This window comes from Zeus faber (genome assembly GCF_960531495.2).
Source record: "Zeus faber genome assembly, chromosome: 19".
NCBI lineage: Eukaryota > Metazoa > Chordata > Actinopteri > Zeiformes > Zeidae > Zeus > Zeus faber.
In genome coordinates, this window is record NC_137206.1 from 11,540,953 (window position 1) to 11,562,813 (window position 21,861).

The window sequence follows — 21,861 nt, forward strand, 5'->3', positions numbered from 1 at the left end:
TGACACCTGCCACCCGGCCAGACAAAGATAACCATTTCCCCATTTCCCCACGGATTTCCCCCGGGAGTGTGAGTGTGTGTGTGTGTGTGTGTGTGTGTGTGTCAGTAAGTGAGAGGCGGTGGCAGTCTTTAATATTTCTTGAGTTGCTTCCTGCAGGGGCCAAAACAAACAATGGCCACAGATGAAACGCACACACAAGTATGTAATATTGACCACGAGGACCTAACCAAATGTATTGTATTTATTTTACTTCTTAATGTAAAATAACCGTAAATCAGCGGCACACCGACATCCAACTTCTGGCCCGGAAAGAATTTCGGGACGAGATAAAATGACAAGTTTTGCGCTTTTATTCACATATACAAACATTCACTTTTAAGGTTTTACTGAAGTGCAATTTACAGACCTTAGCAGCGTTTATCCACATACCTAAATTTACATCATGATAATCAGCCATTGTTTATTTTCTCTCCACATCTGTTTTTAAACACATTTGAAACTTTTTTTTTTTTAATCATTATTTTATTTTTTTTACATATATACACAATATTGCCATTCAGTCATGCCTTAATTTTGATATCACTCAACATGGAGGGGTGGAGGTTTGCAGGGTGGGGGGCTGTCTGTGAACAATTACACTGATTTTGAAACGGGCTGTGAAGTCAAGACTGGTACAAAGTTTGCTGCCATGAAGGGAGACGGCCATTAATACGTACAACGTGACACCCCTCTCCCCCCCCCCCAAAAAAAGTGAAAAGTAAACACAAAATATGGGACAGATAAACATTAAGCGACATAAAAGGCAAACGCATATCCGTTCCCCCGGGTTGGTGAGCAAACGGCAACTAGAAAAAAAAAAAAGAGGAAGAGAAGATGCATGGAAATGAGTCTTGCTTATCAAATGCCAGATCTTGGAGGCGGCCTGGAGTTTTTCTCTTCATGTGGAAATGATTCCCACGTGACAAATCGCCGTGTGACACCCCCCCCCCCCCCCCCCCGCCGTGAAAGTGTTTTCCCTTTCAAGCACGTCGAAACCTTTTCAGCTGTTCCGTCCCTGGATGTTATGCTGGAAAACCCGGGATTCGGCAGTGGAGCCGGAGGGACGTGGACGACCACTAGATGTCCCCCTCACTTCCCTGTTTCCCATTTGGGCGGGAATTATTTCATTTTAGGAGAGGCGTGCAAGAGGGTTGGCATCAACCGAAAGGGGGCGGGGTTGTTTCATAATGAGCGGTAAACGTTGAATTGTGTTCGAAGCGGTTTAGGGGGCAGGTTCAGTTGTAATACAAAATGCCCAAACACGTGTTTACACTGGGAAGGATGAATCACAAAAACGAATAAAACTTGTTGTAATGAGGGACGTTCTTAAAGGCTCAATGTAGCTCAAAGAGGTGAAAAGTCCTCCCAACGTTGATCAGAATCTTTCTTACTAAATTAGTGCCACAGGTGCTCTGCCATTGAGGAACCGGGAAAAAAAAAATCCAGGCTGTAAATGGATTTTTCCTTTTTATCAATCGTTTAGGGAGGAAATGCCCCAAAAAGGGATCTTAATCTGGCTTAATGAGCCAATTTGACTTTTTCCCAAATGACACCACAAACTGGAGGTCATGTGACTTAGATATGTCCCCAACTACAGAGGTGAGCGAGAGGGAATCGTTTTCCTCTTGAAATATGAATTTGGCCACATGCATTGACTTCATTTTTTGTGCCTTTTTTTTGTTGCTAACGTGAAACATGTTTTTATTGACTAAATTTTTTTGGACATCAACCCTTTTTAGTGTGTCCCCTGTGTTAGAGTGACGTGGTGGATAATGAAAGACGAGGGAGGAGACGGGGGAGGAGACGTGGGTCATCGGGGTCGTCTCCCCCGCAACCCTGTGGCCCGCGTCCTAGGGCCCTCCCCGGGCCCCCGCGAAGCAATCACCGGTGCAAACTGTCGTAACCTCGAAGAAAAAAGGGGCGCAGTCATGATGAAGAAGGACGACTCTCAATGTATTGAGCCAGAAAATACTTTTTTTATGAAAGAGAGAGAGGGGTGGGGGAGGGGGCTTAACCGTGGCAAACCCCGCCCTGAGGGGGTGGGGTTTGGGGGGTGTTGGGGGGCGGAGCCGAAGTTGAGAGGCGAAGAAAGACAAGGAGAACAGGTGGATCAGGGGTGAGTGAGACGTGTGTGAGGAGGAGGTGAAAGAAAAGGCAGAATGGGAGGGAGAGAGACACCCGAGGGAACTGCAAAGAAAGGGTGAGACGCCTGATTGGAGGTGATGATGGAAAAAGGTGGTGTACAGCAATTCTCTCTCTTTTCTCTCTCTGTCTATCTGTCTATCTCTCTCCATCGCTGTCTATCTCTCTCTGTCTCTCGCTCTCGCTCGCTGTCTATCTCTCGTCCTCTTTCTCTTCCTCTTCCTCTATCACGCGTCATCCTGACAGGGCCAGTAATTGGACACGGCCTCTACCCACCCTCTCCCTCTTTTTCCGCCTCTCCCCCGCCTCTCTCTCTCTCTCTCTCTCTCTCTCTCTCGCTTTCTTTCGCTCGCTCGCTCTCTCCCCTGTGGCTCTGCTCCTCCGCAGGGGCCCCGGGGCCTGGAAATAGCTGATGACAAGATAGCGGCTGCCTTTCACTTCGCTCAAGGTTACACCACCTCCTCCCTGACAGCCCCGACCGCACCTGCAGGAGTGTGTGCGTGTGTGCGTGTGTGCGTGTGTGTGTGTGTGTGTGTGTGGTGTGTGTGTGTGTGTGTGTTGCCAGCGTCGTCTTGTCACATCAAAGGGGAAAAGTGACTTCTGGAGGCGATTTTTCTGCCGTTTTCCCGCTCTTTTCTCTCCCTCTCTCGTTTTGCTCGACCTTGCCCCCCCCCTCTGTTTAATTGGCATTTTGCCAAGGGTGTGTGTGTGTGTGTGTGTGTGTGTGTGTGTTTTACTATACTTGTGAGGACCGGTCTCCGAAGTGACTATTTCTTTGGTTTAGAAGTGCACCAGGAACAGGGGTCCTCACTAACCATTATGTATTTACTCGGTCCTCAATTCGCCAGTACAACAACGTGTGTTTGTGTGTGTGAGCGGTGAGTGGGGGAGGGGATGGGGTGAGCACACAACAGTCTGGACGTGGACGTGCACGCACACACGCACGCACACACGCACACACACACACACACGCACGCCGCTCAGTGGGACAGGGCGAAGTGCTCCTGCTCGGGCGGCTTCTTGACCCAGGTGCCGAGGCCAGCGTCCTGCAGCGAGCGCAGCCACTGCTGCTTGGCCGCCTGGTACGGCCGCGACGCCATCTTGGCCTCGCAGTACGTCGGCCCGCCGTCGGCCCCGCCCGACCGCGAGCTCCAGCCCAGCTGGAGGCGGGAGAAGTAGAAGAAGAAGAAGAAGAAGAAGAAGAAGAGGGAGGGAAGACATGGAATAAAGTAGACGCAAAGAGAGAGCGAGAGTTTTTTTTTTTGGGGCGGGCGCGGAGAGGAGCAAAACGAATGAGCCGACACAAACGGGAGAAGGGGCGAGGGAAGTAGGTCGTGGGGGGAGATTTCAACAGCTGTGTAATCTCCCCATTTAAATTTCACAAGCAATTGAACATTCTTGGCGCTTTTTGTGCGTTCCTATTGTCACAAGAGGGAGGGGGGGGGGGGAAATGCAATGAAATAAATAAAACAGGCAGAGAGAGAGAGAGACGGAGAGGGGGCAAAAGTTTTAGTGCGCCCGCTCTTGCGTGGCCTCGCTATGTGGCGCTCGGGGTGGGGTCCTCCTCGAGTGCTTCTCCAAATAATTATGGTTCCAGAGTCATTACGCTTTTAACGGCTGCCATTTGGCGACGCAGGCACTTTGCGTCGCGTAGATCGGGTGATGTGAGAGCGTCGGTGCCGTCCCGACGACGCAACCCAACCTTGAGCCACTGACAAAAACGTCCGGATGGAGACGGGGGTTCGGTGTCGGATTGCGCTGAGGCACGAGGCGAAAGAGCTCAGATGGCGTCGCCGGTGAACAAAACAAGCCTCGAATTGGAAAAGAAAAATGGCTGACGTGTCGTTTTTAATGCTGCGGCTGTTCAAAGACGGTGCCCGGATCTCCGTCTTAAAGGAAAACTCCGGTACTTTTTTCACCTTAAACCTTATTTTTTCCCCAATTGTTGGAGTTAATGAGAGCGATCGGCCTCAGCATCTTTGAAATCGCTCCGGTTTTTAGGGCAGAGCTTCGACCGCCGGCCGTTGAATGGAGCAATCGCGAGCATGTTCTTCCGCCACGCGATTGCCCCATTGTAATAATAAGGCTTAAGTTAAAATAAAAAACACCTTTACATTTTCCTTTTCACTCTAGTTCATTTTCACTGTTTCCTCATAGTTTTAAGGGAACCTATATCACTGTATCTCTCTCTCACTTATTTTCACAACGGGATAACCACATTCTTCACAAAGTACATTCGCCTGATTTTGTTATGTATGAAAGGCTTGTCGTGGTGCGTGAATCTATGCATATCCGTGGTAGCACGGCATAAGATTTCAGCCCGCCCTGTGCCGGCGTGGTGCCGGTCCTCACCTTGCGGTGCAGCTTGGTCCAGCGTGTGAACAGGGAATGCTTGCAGAGGCGTGAGGGTGTGGCCAGGTCCCGTCTGCGCCCGGTGGCCGTGTTGAGCGCCTCCAGCTGGGCGTCGCCCAGCGTCCAGTTGAGGCTCACGCACGGCGCCTTCCCCGGCTGCAGGCACTCTGCACTGCTCAGCCCTGCGGGGACAGGTTTAGGGGAGTTTAGTGACAACAAATTCGGAATCCGTAGTTCAAGGGCGTTATAAGCGTTACGTGGCTGAGAGTGTCCGAGCACCGGCCCCTTTGCTCCTTGATGTCCATAGTACCTTTTTTTTAATTTATTTTTTATTTTTTATCATGCACCAGGTTCTTTCTTTGTTGTGTGAGTGGGTTAATTCTTTTTTTTTTTAGGGTTAGGGTCAATTTCCAACTCTGCGTAAAATACGATAATAGCTCAAATAATAGTCCTATTTGGGTGGTTTTAGTAGGAACATTATTTTTTTATCACGGCAAGAGAATAACGTAGCGACTGTACAGTTTTAATGGCTCGCCTGGTTCCAAGATAAATGACTTTATTTAGCCGCTAGGAATTAGGAGAAGCGATGATTTGAGGTTGTTCATACAACCTCATGTCTCTGTCTCCTCTTGAGGAGGCAGAGACATAGAAAGAGAGAGATAAAGAGCCTTCTGAGAAGTCTGACAAGAAGATTTTAGAGACTCCACAGTAAAAAGAAATCCTCCAAAAAGTTTTTTTCTCACCTTCTCAGATGGCTCTTTTTCTCTCTCTATCTATGTCTCTGTCTATGTCGATCGCCCACAGGAAAGCGGGGTGGAAATTAGGTGTTATAGTGTATTAAAAATAAACCCAAAACTGGTTGAAATGTTTCCCCCTTAACTCAGATGACACATGATCTCAGGTGACTTATTTTCAAAATGTATATTTAAACTTGCTTATGTTTCTGATGTTTTCATTTAAAAAAAAGTTTTAATGATACATTAATAATATTAACAATATTAACAACTCGTTTTGCTTTCATGTGAGTGACACAAACAGTTGTGAAAACACAGCTGCGTGACAACTATGTATAAAAACATGCATTTGTGTTTTTATTCTTAGCAATGTGTCAGAAGCTCTCTCTTTTCAAACGCGCGCTGGGCTTTCGACAGCTCACTCGGAAATCCAACCTTCAAATCCACGAACCTGAAACGCTCGTCGGGTGGCTTTTTGTGTAGCACGTGCTGAACTTCCACCGTCGAGAAATGTGTCTCGGTCTGCAATTCATCTTTACTTCATGAAAAACACCCAGAGTTAAACCTTTTAAGCGCGGTTTAAGCGTTTTCCTTGCCAAACAGCGCTTAGTTGTGTTCCGTTTAACCTTGTCACCCCCACCCGCCCCGCAGGGCCGCACGCGCAGCTGTGAAGTTTTTGCAGCGCTGCAGAACGCCAAGTCAACCCGGACCCAAAACTGCAGCGCTGTGTTTGTGTTGAGCCGCAAGACGCGGCGAGAGAATGAAGTGAGGAGGGTGTGTGTGTGTGTGTGTGTGTGTGTGTGTGTGTGTGTGTGTGTGTGTGTGTGTGTGTGTGTGTGTGTGTGCCCTCGCATGCCTGCAGGTAATAGCCACATCTGACTCCAGTGCCGTCCAAGTCATGCTTCTGTTATTTACATCATCTCCAGACATGGAAAAAAACAAACAAAAAAACAAAACCAGGAACCTTTTGCGTGTTGGACTCTCTCTCTCTCTCTCTCTCTCTCTCTCCCCATCTCTTTCTCCCTCCATCCCTCCCTTTTGCTTTTCCCATAATTAGTGCTGCCAGTGCAATGCAGGAAAAAACAATGTAGACAGAGGGAGACTGAGAATAAGAGAGGGGAGGGAGAGAGAGAGGAGAGAGAAAAGTTTAGTTTTATTTTTTATAGCAAAACAGGACAAACCAAATTGTATTTATATATATATATATATATATATATATATATATATATATATATATATATATATATATATATATATACAAACATATATACACATACATACATACACGTAAATATATATATGTTCTTGAGCCACCTTCATTTTGTTGTCCTATTTAAATGTGTTGTAATATAAATAAATGTTCTGACTGCAACATTTACATGTATTTGGTTTGACCTGTTTTGCTTTGGCAATGTAACGTAGAGAGAGAGAGAGAGAGAGAGAGAGAGAGAGAGAGAGAGAGAGAGAGAGAGAGAGAGAGAGAGAGAGAGAGAGAGAGAGAGAGAGAGAGAGAGAGAGAGAGAGAGAGAGAGAGAGAGAGAGAGAGAGAGAGAGAGAGAGAGAGAGAGAGAGAGAGAGAAGAGGTGAGTTGAGGCCGTACCAGGTTTTGTGTACAGAGAATTCGCTTTCAGAGCCAAGTCCGTGTGTGTGCGCGCAGGCGGTCTTTCCACACGGAAAAAAAATACATAAAAACACTTCAGGGTTTCCTAATTATCCTCAACAAGAACTCACAAATTGCATATGATTGAGTTGACAGGATAGAATCTGTGTGCAATCTTGAACAAATAGTCCTTCATTCCACTTGGGGTGATATATTCATGAGTTATAAGAAAAATAGTGTTGCAATGTTTTCTGTTAAAATAAATCCTTGTATTTACATGTAGGAGTACGAACGGGATCAATACAATTTTGAATAAAAGGGTTGAAAGAGAGAAAGCACCTTGTGTCCAGTATAGAGACCCTGTCGGCGGCTCACGGTCGGGGTGTTATTGCCTCTGTTTTGGGACTCGTGGGCGCTCTGCTCTCTTTCCTTACAGATCCGAGTCTCAGTTCAGCCTGTGAGTCGCTGCAGTTAGAGCCGCCAACAGAACGAGCAAAAGACTCTTTAGCTGGAGTGACTCCCGACTCCTGAGTCATTTTATACCGTTTGGATGAAGCGAGGTGGAGACGGGGCCTCACGTCGGCCCCGCCCGGGGTAGGTGTGTGGTGTGACGAGAGTGGAGTTTCGGGATCTCTGAAACGCCGCCTGGGAATCGTTTTCCCGAGGATTGCGCTCTCTGTTCTGCGATGTTCTCCCAATTTTTTTTTCTTCTACTTTATATATTCATTCTTTGATTTTAAAGGCTTTGAAAATCAAGGTTCATTCTGGCATTACGAAATTAAATTCAAGGGCTTTCAAAGTGCTTTTTTAAGCGCTTTTTTTTTTCATTTTAAAGCACACAGAACAAATATAATCAATTTTCAATGTGATCTTTATTAATTAAAATATTCAAGTATATTAGTCTCATTTTCTATTATTATTTTCTTATATCTATTATTCGGTATATGCACCTATTATAAGTGTCTATTTCCAACCATACTGGACTAAATTATTATTTCCCTGGCATCATCTAAAAGCGATTTTGGAACATTTTTATTACATTACGATTTGAATAAGAAAACCAGGGGGAATATCACAGTGTGGCAGTTTCGCCTACAACACGCCACCCAAGTGACGTTTTCAAGGACCTCCGGCACAGAGACACAGACGACGGGGTCTCAGACACAGTTTATTGTAGAAAGTGGACACATGTCATGACAAGGGCTCCTCTCCTGAGCGTCTGCGGGGATGGGGCTTTTACCTGTTGCTCCACATTCCACTTCAATCCATCTCTGAGGATGAAGCACTCCGAGCACCTCAAGGACCCGGTTAAGAACCATGGAAAAGGCGTTCTGCCAACGGGGACAAACGTGTTTGGAGCTCACGCGCGAGGATTATACTCAGCGTGCCGGGGCGGAGTCAAATCTCGGAGACGGTCTTCCGCAGTACGTCTAATCCAAATCTGTCAAACTGTCATGGAGGAATCGGAGAAAAGTTTTTTTTTTAACCCACCGCCGCTTTATCCCGTTTCGGTCAGATCATCCGAGACACCTGAGCGGCTGCGGCGACCCTTGATCTCGCTGTCTGACAGACCGCTTGTTAAAGGACAATAAGTGACGTACAATGTCATAATACCTGTCTATGGAGCCCCTCCACCCATACCCCACACACACACACACACACACACACACACACACACACACTTATTCTCTCGCCTTCACTCTCTTCCCTTCGCCGCTCCAGAAACCCTTTCTTCTTCCGCGGCGTTGAAATGAATTTCCCCGCCGCAATAACAATCCTTTGGGGCCGCTATTACCCGTCTCTTCTCCAGTGTGCGGACGCACCTCGTCGAACAAAAGACCTGCCCCTCCCCGTCACCCCGTCTCTCTCTCTCTCTCTCTCTCTCTCTTTGCCTTTCTCTCCGCCTGGCCTTACCTTTCATTCTCTCTCTCTCCCATTCACGGCTCATTTGATCTCTTCAATGGACTCGAATCCTCTCTGTCTCTTATGTCTCGGTAAAAAAAAAAAAAAAAAAAAAAGCCAATTTTACCCCGCCCCCCCCTCCATTATTTAAGTCTTAATCAGTTTCTATTCCGGGGGGGGGGGGGGGCCGTGCTCGCCTGAGATGATAGAGAGAGACCGAATCAGGGGCTTTTGTTGCGAGATTCGTAATTGGAGCGACATGTTCTGGTGTGACGACCGGTGTGCAATCACACCGTCGTCAACAACTTCTTCGGGCCGCGCGGCTTCCAGCGACGATACGCTCGGTGGTGTCGGCTCGCGCCGCGGGGCTTTTTCAAGGCGTTCCTCATCGGAGGAGGTTTCGCGGGGTACGGGCGAGCCGAAACGGCACGACGTTCCACGGAGGGGTCGCGGGCGGAAGGGGACGTTTTTTTTCTCTCTTTGCGTTGCGCTCTGTGGCGCCTGCTTCGATCCCCGCTCGGGTCAGCCTGACAAAGTTCTCCGCCGCCGTGGAGGCAAACCGCGGGGGCGAGATCTTTTTTTTTTTTTTGAAGGGCGCGGCCATCGATGTGTTTAGCCCTCCGGGTGCAGGTGGCGCTGCCTTGCCGGCGAGTGATAAGAGAGCGGGGGGGGGGGGGCTTTCTCCGCAGTCGTCTCTTTTAAATAACCCCAGAACAAGAGGCTGGATGCACAATGGCCCGGGATCTCATCCGAGCCAATGAAAGGGCAGGGGGGAAAGAGAGGCAGACGGATAATGCGCGGTGAACGTACGGACCGGACGGGAAGCGGCGCGTCTATTCTCTGCCTCTCTCCCTCTCCCTCTCTCTCTCCCTTCCTCGGCTTCCTTCATATTGAATAGCTGTCTGATAAAGGGCTGTGATTACATTGATTTGGTGTTGGGCCATCTCCTCCGTCCGTCCCTTCTCTTCCCTTCCCTTCCCTTCCCCTTTCCCCATCCTTAGATAGACTGTGCCGAGGGCCCCGCAGGTGCAGATATCTGACAGCAGTGTCTGACACTAACGCACACGCAGGCACACACACACACACGCACGCACGCACACACACTCACACACACATATACGGATGCACTCATGCAAACACATAATGGCCGGCAGGCATGTCGAAGGGGTGGGCCGGAGTGTTTGTGGCAGACGTGGGAGGTCACCTTTGTTGGGAGGGTAAAGGATGTCTGGAGGTAAAGGTCACGCCGCGGACCGTTTGTCAACACGGATAAACCAAAGTGTGCTGCGATAGTTCAGAGGACGTCCTCCGTTGGGTTTTCCGGGCGGCAGACATTTCGGCGGTCAGAGCGCGGTCTAGCGTGCGACATAGGAGTTGAGGGGCCAGTTTGCGGAAGCCATTATTCGCAGGAACAGCTCAAAATGAATAATTAATAAAAAAAAAAAAAAAAGGTATTTAAACCGCAGCTTATGGTCATCACTCAATTTTATCGTGAAAGCAGCCCAAAAAGTCAAGTGACTCCATTATTGAACCCGCTGAGCATATCATGAAAAATGCTTGCCGCAGAGTTCCAGGAAGTCATGTCGGCCTGTTCAATGATAAACTCATCCCGGCAATCATCGCCAGAGGACAGTTCAGTGTAATTATCAATCTTGATGAGGAAAAGCCTCGAAAAAAAAAAAAGGAAGAAAAGAGTCATCCTCATGGCACCCAATTACCCGGAGCAGTCCCCCACAGTCTTCTTCACAAAGGTCTTGAATGCCCTTCGAGAAGAGTCAGACAATATCTTTGTGCCGTTATAATCTAGTAAGGTACGTGGCGGACGCATCCAGCTCAACTTCATCCTTTGCGCCTTCCAGACGGCGGGTAATGCAGTCGACCAGGGAGAAAGAAAGTATTTTGCTTGCGCCTGCTTGGAGCCCGCCCCCCCCCCAAAAAAAAAAAAAAAAAAAAGGGAAAAACTTTATTCTTCTCCGGGATCCCGAGCAACACAAGAAGGTGCCCCAGATCTTTGCTCCTCTCTCTCTCTCTCTCTCTCTCTCTCTCTCTCTCTCTCTCGCTCTCTCTCTCTGCCGCTCCGCCGCCGTGCCTGCCCTAGATCGAACGCGGCCATGTGCAGTATTCGACGAGTCGGGTCTGGCTCAGATCCCGCTCCAGCATTAATCTTCACTACAAACGGAACAGACCGAGTTACCCGTGCCACCCAGGGAAGGAGACGTTCCAGGCTCGCCTGGCTCCAAGAATGTAGGGGGTGGGAGGGGGGCGTTCGGATGTGGAGGGTCGACCGAGAGCGCGATGGTGCGCCTGCGTGTCTGATCTATTTCTATTCCGACTTTGGTTTCGGTGCGGGGGTTCCTTCTTCTTTTACATTGAAAGGAGTCTTCGGGTACAAAGAATTACGGCAGTTTTTACTCATAATGTTTTGTTAGTGTTGAGTGACAGGGTGGGAAGAACAGTGACTTTTTTTTTTAAATTCCTCATTAAAAAAGCGCTGTGGAGCCAGAGGTGCTGTCGAAACGACTTAGAAACGACCCAGAAAACTTTTGAGTCACTTTCAAATTGTTTTAAGAATCCGTCACAAGAAACTAGAGGAAGTTGCTGCAGACCAGAAGGTCCGGGCGGATCAAGTCGACAACCGGTAACAAGTGTGAGTGTTGCCAGCGCTTCGGGAGGTTGTGGTATAATTTTCATGTGTGGAGTTTCAACTTGGTTTTTCGGGGTCTCCCGCTCACGCACTGTAAAATTATGGGCGGCGAGGCTTAATAAACAGAGAAGTCCTCGCTCTCTTAACTTTTAACCAACTCGGAAGTCACAAGTGGATCGTTACGACCTGCGCTTTCTGAACGGTTACATTTGTGTGAACACCACACGCTGTCACATGTCTCCAAACGAAGCCTGTGCCGTTCCCAGGGCCGTGAAGTGCTGTGTATTCGTATGTGATACCGGAGGTAGAAGATCCCAGGTTCGGGAAGTAAAAGCCCGGCCGTGTTTTTGCTCCACCCGTGCACTGAGCCAGCTGAATTCACTAATTAGTTGCACCCCCGGGTTGAGCTCATTAGCAAATCCAGATGGTTGACTCAAAATACCGGGGAGGACTTGTATTATTTTCTGACGCCGGAAGTTCCACTTCTGCGTGATTCACGTTCACGCATACTGTGTTTTCAGTGTGTTTCAGTGTAAGACAGGTATGCTTTGGTGTGTGTATGTCCGTCCACCCGTGTGTTCGCGTCTAAGGCAATAATAATGATTCTATTATTATATTACTATACTTAGAATTTTTTGATTTTGTATTATTTGTATTACATAACATTCCATTATTATTATTATTATTAATAATAATAATAATAATAATACCCAAATACCCCAAATTTCAGTTTTGGGTCAACCAATTTAAAGGATCACTATCATTTGTCAACGACTGAATTCATTATTCATTATATCATTATATATCAGTTTTTCGTCTTGAGCTACTCCAAGCAATTCTCAAATAGTTCTCAAATAATACTCAAAATAATACTCACAATAGTTTAGGGCCCTTTTCGATTGATTCCTCAGGTGGCCTTACCATCGGCCTATAGCCGACGCTGCAGTGTCAATTATTTTTTAAGTAACTTAACGCCGAAACAGATACAAATCTGTTCAACCAGCCTCTCCTCATGGATATATATATATATATATATATATACACGCAGCATACAATATATCTGGAGCTTACCGCTCAGGAGAGGCTGGTTGCGTCGGTAGGCAGCGGGCAGCGGGCCGAGCCGCTCCTGCCGCTGGCTCATCACTCGGCCCAGGTGGCCCGTGTGCCGCAAACTGCCCACCGTGACACTGTGCAGGTAGACCGGCTCCACAAAGTGCTCAGCAGTGCCCCTGCAGGCCCAGGATGTTCCACCTGTGGACAGACAGAGAGAGAGAGAGGGAGAGAGAGAGAGGGACGGTGACCATCAAGAGCCGGGAAAAGAGAGAATCAGCAAGAGGTCCGGGGGTCGAAGAGGTTTAGAGAGGAAGGACTCGGTGCACGGTGAAAGGAGGAGAAAACAAGCAAACAAACAAACAAGGCTATGGCGAGGATGAAAGGAGAGTGATTGGGGAGAATTGGAAGAAGGAGATCAGATAAAGCCGGAAGGGCAGAGATTAGGAGGCAATGCATGGAGCGGGACATGACAGCATCAGATCCAAAAAATCAAAACAATGAAAGGTGCTGGGGGCACGGGGGGGGTGTTTGAAAGAGGTTGAAAGAGGTTGAAAGAGGACGGGAAGGCACGGAGGGAGAGAAAGGAAAGGGCAGAAAAACAGCCAATGGGGGCAAAAGGGAAGTGCGGTAAATGAAGGGCGAAGAGGGACGAGAGAGAGAGAGAGAGAGTGAAGAAGGAGCAGCAAAGAGAGAGAGAGGAGATGAGAGCACAGAATAAGATTGGAAAGGAAAAGAGGAGGAAAGAGAGGGAGCTCGGAGAGAGGGGGGGCGACAGGGGGAGAGAGAGCGAGAGAGAGCGAGAGAGAGAGAGAGAGAGAGAGAGAGAGAGAGAGCGTCACTGACAGGTAGAGACAATTGATCGTTATCTCAGCACGGACGTGACGTGATGGGCGAGCAACATGGACTGACAGCCGACGCACCGTGATGTCGCGCGCACACACACACACACACACACACACACACACAGAAGCGCACTCGCCTCGGAGCGCTGCGCCTCAGACAGAAACAGCACGTCGCTATCACCGCCAGAGTACCAATAACATCCGTAATGAGACAACAGATTATCATGCATGTATTCATCAGTGCCGTCGAGGTTAATGCACTGCGCTCACAGGTGTGCGCCCGCGCTCCCCCACAACAAGGGCAATCACCGTGCGGTTTGTTTGGGGAGATCCACAAGTGACACAAAAATCGTTGCGGGCCTAATCCCAACCCCGCATCTTTCCGAGCGCCAACAAAGACGCCTCCGACGCCATAGCCAGCTGGAACCGTGCCTCCCGCCGCAGAAAAAAAAAAAACCCCTCTGTTTAACCAGCAGAGGCTAATTTATGGATGGGAGACGATAATTACCATGTTTATTATCGCTTCTAGCCGTCAGAGACAAAGCGCAGAACAGGCGCCGGGGGTGGGGGGGGGGGCGGGAGAAAAGGGCGGAGAGGGGGGGGACGCCCTCCCGCGTACCTGTGTCGCGTACCTGTGCCGCGTGCTCGGCGGCGCCGCCGTGGCTAATGAGCTCGCGAGGAGCGGCATCCGACGCGAAACATTGTGCGGCTAAATTTTAACGTCATTGTTCTTTTTGTTAATCAATGACTCTTCATCACGCCGGCAATTATGACGGGAGCCCCCCCCCCCCGCCGCCCCGCCCCTCCACCTCCCCGTTTGACTAATAATCGTTCATTATGGCTGCTTCCGCTTCCCAAGCAGTCAATTAACATTAACGGCTTTTTTCTTTTTTTTTTTCCCTCCTTCGCTTAACGGGTCTTTTTTCGGAGGCCCGCCCGGCTTTCAATCTGTCGCAGAGATCTGCCCTTCCCTCGAACAAAGAGATCCGCAGGTATGCCCCCGCCACCAACCTCCCTCACAAACCGCCTCCCACCCCCCAGTGCTCCCTGCCAAACACCCCCCCCCCCCCACCCTCCCCTGCCCGCGCGCCCCCAACCCCCCCCCCCCCCCCCCCAGAAATAATTTAGCCTGAAATATTAATTTACTTGGAAAGTGACGCCGCGAATTAGAGACATCTTCTAATCTCATGCAAGAAAAGGCAGCCATCTGGCTTTTGGGTGTGGAAATTAAAGAGAGAGGGAAGGGCGCCCCCCCCCCCCCCCCGCCGACTCAATCTTTTCCGGGACGCCCACCATTAAAGTAATGTGTTCATCTACATAAAAACTGTTATGAAATAACAATTAAAAAAAAAAAAAAAAAAACGAAAGGGAAAAATAAACCCATTACGGGAGAACCGTCTGGGCCCCCCTAAAATTTCGGGACGAGCCGTTGACTTAAATCAAGAGTCAGCCGGGGAGGAAGGATGAGCGTTTTCCGGTTGCTGCTCGGAGGAAACAACTTTTATCCATCGAAAACAATGTGAATCAGTCATAAGCGTGTGTGTGTGTGTGTGTGTGTGTGTGTGTGTGAAAAAAACTGAAAATAATTTTTATTTGTTTTGGGGAATTTCTTTTTTTCGTGCAATAGAAACCCCACATCTACACATATGCACAATTAAAACACCCAGATTGTCAATCCAGTAGATTGTAGCTGTGTGTGTGTGTGTGTGTGTGTGTGCGCGCGTGCGTGTGTGCCCGCGTACGTCCGTGCGTGCGTGCGTGCGTGCGTACGCGCGTCAATCCCGACCTTGATAAACCGTCCCCCATCGACCCGCTCGGCCACCGATGATTTACAGCGACACAGAGAGAAAAGGCAGAGAAGAGGAGAGAGAGAGAGTGCATCTGTCACGCAGTCCACTGGACGGACGGGTAAAAAGGAACGCGTGTGTGTGTGTGTGTGTGTGTGTGTGTGTGTGTGTGTGTGTGTGTGTGTGTGTGTGTGTGTGTGTGTGTGTGTGTGTGTGTGTGCGTGTGTGGCGGAAGGAGGGTGAGGGGCTGGGGTGGAAGGAAGTGGAAGGAAGGGCGTCCCGTCTGCCTTCTCCCTGTCACCCTATTTTTTTTGTCAAGTAATTGCTTTCACCCTCGTCGGTGACCTGGGTAGATTTAATCACAGCGTCTCCGGCCCCGGCCAACTGAATCAAATTGGTCAAATTAACAGCAGCGCCAGTGGCCCCGAAACCTCCCCCCATCCTGCCCCCAAACCTCCCCCCCTGGCTCACTCACCCCCCTCCCACCTCTGTCCAGCTTTCTCTCTGTTCTCCTGTCTCCCCCCCTCTAGGTCTCCCTCCATCGCTCCTGTGCTTGGTTCGCACAAGGGTCAATGACGTGACGCCTTTTTTTTTTTTGTCTCCGATTCAGTCGGCGCTCAAATGAACTGGACGGGAAGACGGGTGTAAAGTCGGAAAAAAGAAGAAGAAAAAAAAAAAAAAAGCCTCTAGAAATCACCCTCGATTTGAAATCACTTCCCTGTTTTTAAAAGTCTGTTCACTTTTGGGAGTTCTGCGGCTTGACCGTGTTTTATGCGGTGAGAAGGCAGGCGAGGCTTTGTTGGCGCTCGCACCACCTGGCATTTTTTTTCTAACTAACAAAATACGTCAAAAATCGAATACACAAAATCTTTCAACTTGATAGACACACGTGAATAAACCAAATACTGTGATGATGTTTCACAAAATGAAAAAATATAAATGCATTTGTCTCAATTTTTGTTTACGCCCCTTTATTATTTGTGTGTGTGTGTGTGTGTGTGTGTGTGTGTGTGTGTGTGTGTGTGACCATACTTGTGAGGACGGTCTCCGTATTGATTATTTCTTTGGTTTAGAAGTGCTCCAGGAACAGGGGTCTTCACTCACCAGGTGTATTTACCCAGAGCTCACTTTGATACCAGACAAGACTGTGTGTGTGTGTGCGTGTGTGTGTGTGTGTGTGTGTGTGTGTGTGTGTGTGCGTGTGGGCCATTCCTCTCGCAGTACGCGGCAGCGGCTCAGCTGTCGGAGCTAAACTGGCTCGGCTGGCACAGCGTGGCGCTCGGCGAGCTAAATTCGAGGGGCTCGGCTTCCCGTCGGGCTCAGTCACGGGCGGCTAAACGAGAGACGCGTGTTAGGAATTGATTTGAGGAACATTTCGTTCGTTAACGGATTGGACCGACGGCCTTTTTTTGTTTGTCCGTACTTGCAAATATTACCTGTGTGGGGGAAAAAAAAAAAAAAAACTAACGTTGAAATGGGTTAAAACAACTTTTCAATTCTCCCTCTCTCTCTCTCTCTCTCTCTATTGTTCGGTGTGAGACAGTGATAGCTCGGCTCATCTGGGGGAAAAAAAAAAAAAAAAGAGGAGAGTTTTTAAGAACGGTTGCCGGGCGAGTCACAACGTCCAATTTAGAGTTGGAGAGACAATACGTGGCTGTCAGTGGAAAACACAGGCTCTGGAAAATCGGCGGCGCTGCTGTTCTCCTCTTCCTCTCAACTTAATCCAGCCGTGTTATTGTCTACTCTCCTGTCGGTCCCATAACCCTTTCATTAAGGCCGGCGTATGCGGCACTTTATCCCGCCTCGCGGACGCCGCTTCTCCCCTCGGGCTTTCTGTTTCTTATTTTCTTATGCCGTGGATCTGACACCAATGCGTGTTGAAATCACACCCGTTCTCGTATATTTTATTTTTTTTCGAATTTCCGGACGTCATTTACACGCTTTTTGTCCGAAGCGGCTCATCACGGCGTTCATGCAGCCGTCGCGAGGCTCATCGGGAGCAGCGAGATGGGGTAAGTGACTTGCTCGAGGACACTTCAGAACGCTGCCAGGAGGAGCGGGGGATCGAACCGGCAAGGTTGCGATGACTAGACCCGCTCCGCCTCCTTGCCCACAGCCCACCACTGTCAGTGTGAAAGCAGATTTGACCCTGTAAATGTGAAGACGTACTCGGCTGCTGTACTATAGCTTTAACCTTCATATAAATATCTGGAAAATAACCTTGAACTAACTTTAAACATTTCCTGTGTCTGGAATGATGTACTAGCATGCTATTTAGTAAGTCAAAATGAGTGCTGTCTGAATCGTATCCCACAATGCATTGCGAGGGCGAGGCGGTGGTAAAAGTTTCTGAGCGGCCATCAAACCACGATGCGCAGAAAGTGAGCGGCGCGGCTCTCCACGACGTCGAGTCCGTCCGGGGAGCCGACGTTCTTTTTACGCAAATACTGAAGTACACTGGACGATTTCCACATCACAAACCATTTCGCCGTTTTTGGACGCGGGGTGTTTAAAAAAAAAAAAAAAAAAAAAAAAAAGGCAGACCCCGAAAATCAAGCCACTCGTAACCACACACACACTCGTGACCACACACTTTGACCCTCGTGTGTGTTTGCCTCTTCCATATCCCCAAAATGTGAGGAAGCCACTCTCTTTTGACCATTGCGGGTATAACAAAGTCTTTCAGCACGGACAGAATCACCGGTGGAATGCCAGATATCAGGGTTGTTCTCAAAAGGACGACAAGTGAGTGTCAACAAGGGACAAGGGAGTTTGGAAACCGGACCGTCCGTCCTGGACCCACACGAGTCTGAGTCTGCACCTCACAAACCGAGCTCCTGGTTGACCGGAGCCGGAGTGTCCTTTCAATATGCCGATTTGTTAGTGAGGGATAAACCCTTCACCGGGGAAATCAGTCGTCACCAGCCAGATAACAATACAATTGTTGAATACGGCAGATCAGACACGCGCACACACACACGCACGCACGCAAGCACGCACGCACGCACACACACACACACACGCACACGCGTACACACGCACGCTTTCGCAAAGGTAAATATCACCGAATCTTCCGTGGCTCACAAAGCACCTTTTCAAGTGCTCTCTTTAAACGGAGATCGTTTATTTTCATAAGCAAAGCTAATCTTCCAATATGATTCACCCCTCGATCAATATCACAGCTGTCTTTGCTCTTTTCTCGCTCGTCTCTTCCAGGAATTTGTCGACAGACTTCCCGAGCGAAAGGCTACGGTTCTCATCAAGGAACCAGTCACTCATCAACACAACTTGCATCTCTCCCATCTGTTCTTCCACACAGCTAGATGGATAGACAGATAGATAGACAGACAGACAGACAGACAGACAGAGATAGACAGACTGACAGAGAGATAGATAGATAGACAGACAGATAGAGACAGACAGACAGACAGACAGACAGACAAAGGGATAGATAGACAGACAGACAGACAGAGGGATAGATAGACAGAGACAGACAGACAGACAGACAGACAGAGGGATAGATGGACTGATAGACAGTTTACAACGCTGCCACAAATACGGTACGAGGCCGCAGAAAGCACCGACCTGGAGATCTTGTCGGTGCAGGACATGGTGATGAGCTGCTCCCCCTGCAGGACCCCGTCCCAGGTCTGGACGGGCCCCCGGAACCGCACGGGGACGGTCCCCTCGCCCGACTCGATCTTGGTCCTCAGGTGGCTGTGGTGTTTCCTGGCGAGGTGTCTGCTGCTGTGCACTGCAGAGGCAAGAGTACAAACGGATGATCCGCCGGCAGGAATTTAGGAACCACTCACGAAAGGACCCTATAATATAATTTCCCGAATACTATTCACTTTATACACTAGTTAGTAGCGGTTATTTAGCAATTAACAATTAGCAATTTGCAATTATTTCTTGTGTACTAATTGACGGTGTTCACGTGTAATTAGTCTGCTTGTTATTTCTAAGTATACACCAAATTTGCCGCAATCGGCTTACGGCAATCACACTGCAGTTACCTTGTAATAAGGCCGCAGCTCCAGCACCAGCATCATTAAATGCATTTATTCAGACAGCTGTATTAATCCTGACACCAATCCCTTCATTTCCAGCGTAGGAAACACATTCACAGCACCTGAATAAAGTGCCGCGGCAGCGTCGACAGCCTGGTGAGAATTTTGCATTGTATCGTGGACGTCTCCGCCAGGGGAATCTGGGGCTGTGCGCGCAGCAAATTCCTGGGACTCAAAAAAATCGGGCGTTCGGCATTAGGCGTGAAAGGGCTGGGATTCCCGGAGTTTATTTTTTATACCCAGTTTATTTCCCTTTCAAGAGAGAAGGTTTACTCTGACTCACGGCTGGATTTTCTTTTTTTTACAGTCAATGGCCACACATGCACACTCAAATTGAGCTGATTTTGACCCCCCCGGGGAGTTCACTGAATAGACCGGAATTTGCCGTGCGGGAAACAAGAAGTGGAGCCGTACAGGTCCCAATTTGACAGGATGTGCCCCCGACACAGTCTATCATCTACTTATAGGGCCATAACTCGGCTGACTCGATTGCAGCTAAAAGCGGCACAATAAATTCATGTGCATTCACGGCAGAAAAAGGAAGCGGTGTGAATAGAAGACACTGCCTGGGGGTTTGTCACTTTTTCCATGTTTCCCCGCGCCCTCGCCAAAGCGAAATTGGCGTACCTCCGCAATATCGAGAACGACTCCTCGGCGCACTCACGCCCTCTCTCTCTCTCTTTCTCTCTCTCTTCTCTCCTTTCCCTTTCTCTCTTTTTCTGTCTGCGTCGCTGCTGCTGTGGCTTTGCCCCGAGGTGATGCAGTCTCGAGACACGAGCCTCGACTTCCAGCGCGGAGGCACAAAAGAGCAGCGTCAACTAACGGCGAGACTAATTCGGTCGTCTGGAGTCGAAGTGCCGACCATTTGAAAGACAAAGAAGGCAAACAAACAAAAAAAACAGCGATTCCAAAATTTTCTTCTGCTACAGATTGGATAATAAGCGTTAAAGTTTTTTTTTCCTCTACCTTTGGCCCCGCCCGAATCTCCACCCCCGGGATCATTCAGTGCACGGATGTTCCAGAGGACGCCATTGAACATGAAGTCATTTCCAACCTTGAAAGTAACATAGGCGCAGAAATGCCATGTGAGCCTCTGAAGGAATCTGAGTTCCATTTTCTTTGGCTAAGCAGCGAAAATGTCATCCCGTCAGCACAGGGTGTCTGAAAGGGGCCGCCGACGAAACACGCGACATGAAGAGGACGCCGGTTCCCTGACAGCGCCGGCAAAGCCGTTTCCATTTCTACGGTCTGAAGAAAGCGGCGCGGCGGCTTCTCCGAGAGAAGGGAGCACGATCGCTCTATAAACCCTTGTCGGGATTGGCAGCCGACCAAGGGGGGGGATTCGCAGAGCCAGAGTCAGGGAAGAGTAAGGAGGAGTTCCCCGGTCGTCTTACGGTCGGCCGTGATTTCGTAGGGCGAGTTGAGCCGGCCGTCTCCGCAGGGCGTGGTGCTGACGTACATGTGGAAGTGGACGTTGTCTCTCAACCTGTAGCCGCTCTCCTTGTGCCGCACGAATATCGACGCCTCCCAGTCCTCGGGCCGTTTGCTGCGCAGGGCGGCGGGAGAGGGGTGGAGGGAGAGGAAGAGACAAAGAGAGAGAGAGAGAGAGAGAGACTGATGAGACGGCAGGGGCGTGGGGGTGAAAGGGTGGTGCTTTCTTTTCCAATGATGAAGTGAAGCGAGGGGAGAGATGGAACGGAGATGAACTTGGGCCGGGCCCTCTGTCCATTCTCCTGCTGTCAGACACCCTGCAGGACATTACTCAGGCTGAGGAGGGCCCGGCCATGTGTGTGTGTGTGTGTGTGTGTGTGTCTGTGTGTGTGTGTGTGTGTGTGTGTGTGTGTGTGTGTGTGCGCGCGTGCTTGAAACGCAGAAAGAGAGAGAGAGAGAGAGAGAGAGAGACGGTGGAGGGTCACGGCTATAATGTTATGGTTGATGACTATGCAGGCCATTGCTTCAGAGGGCTGAGGACTGGAACACGGGCTTTCTGCAGCAGGCAGGTACATACAAGGCACACAGGTACGCGCACACACACACACACACACACACACCCACGCACAATTCAAATGACACAAATACATAAAACACACCTTATAGCCTGTGTCGCCGTAATGCGTCAATGCAATGCACGGACACAACTCTCTCTATAATCTCCTCTCTGTCGGCCATGTCCTTTTCCTGCAGTATAAATATGCCGGCTCTGGCATTTTGTTTGGTCATTTCATTATGACTTATCTTTCCCATTAGCCATTTTGGTCAGCCTCGAAGTCTCTCGCACCTTCCAGCGGGCATTGTGCTAAGACAAAAAGTCAGTGCTACATATGCAAATATGACATTCAAGGATGTAGACTTTGAGCCACTAATCTGATGAATCAGCCCTCCTCATGGAGCGCCCAAACATAATAAATGGAGGCAGTCGGGGGAGTCCAAACTTGTCGATGACGCGCTCTCCATACATGCGGAAAATGTCGCTGTAGGCTATATTTCTATTTCATGTCTTTGAAATTAAGGTGTTGGAATAACTTAGGCATATTTTTAATCATTTGTTCTCTAGTTAGAGTTGGAAAAAATAAAATGGAATTTATATCAAGATCATTTGGGGAAATCTACTTTAATTACAGTACTCAGTAATCAGTACTTCAATTGCTTTCCTTGATAAGACAAGATAGCACTTAATTAATACCTGGGGAGACATT

General features: G+C 48.9%; 1 protein-coding gene across 1 annotated transcript in view; it reads right to left on the reverse strand.

Moving 5' to 3' along the window:
* Positions 1-3,161: 3,161 nt before the first annotated feature.
* The window catches only part of adarb2 (adenosine deaminase RNA specific B2 (inactive)), a gene marked incomplete at both ends in the record, with an annotated part of 152,711 nt that continues 134,011 nt past the window's right edge, over positions 3,162-21,861 (reverse strand). The window contains 6 exon segments of the mRNA XM_080020372.1: positions 3,162-3,341; positions 4,534-4,715; positions 12,485-12,639; positions 12,641-12,664; positions 18,681-18,849; positions 20,560-20,711. Coding sequence (XP_079876498.1) covers positions 3,162-3,341; positions 4,534-4,715; positions 12,485-12,639; positions 12,641-12,664; positions 18,681-18,849; positions 20,560-20,711 — 862 coding nt within the window.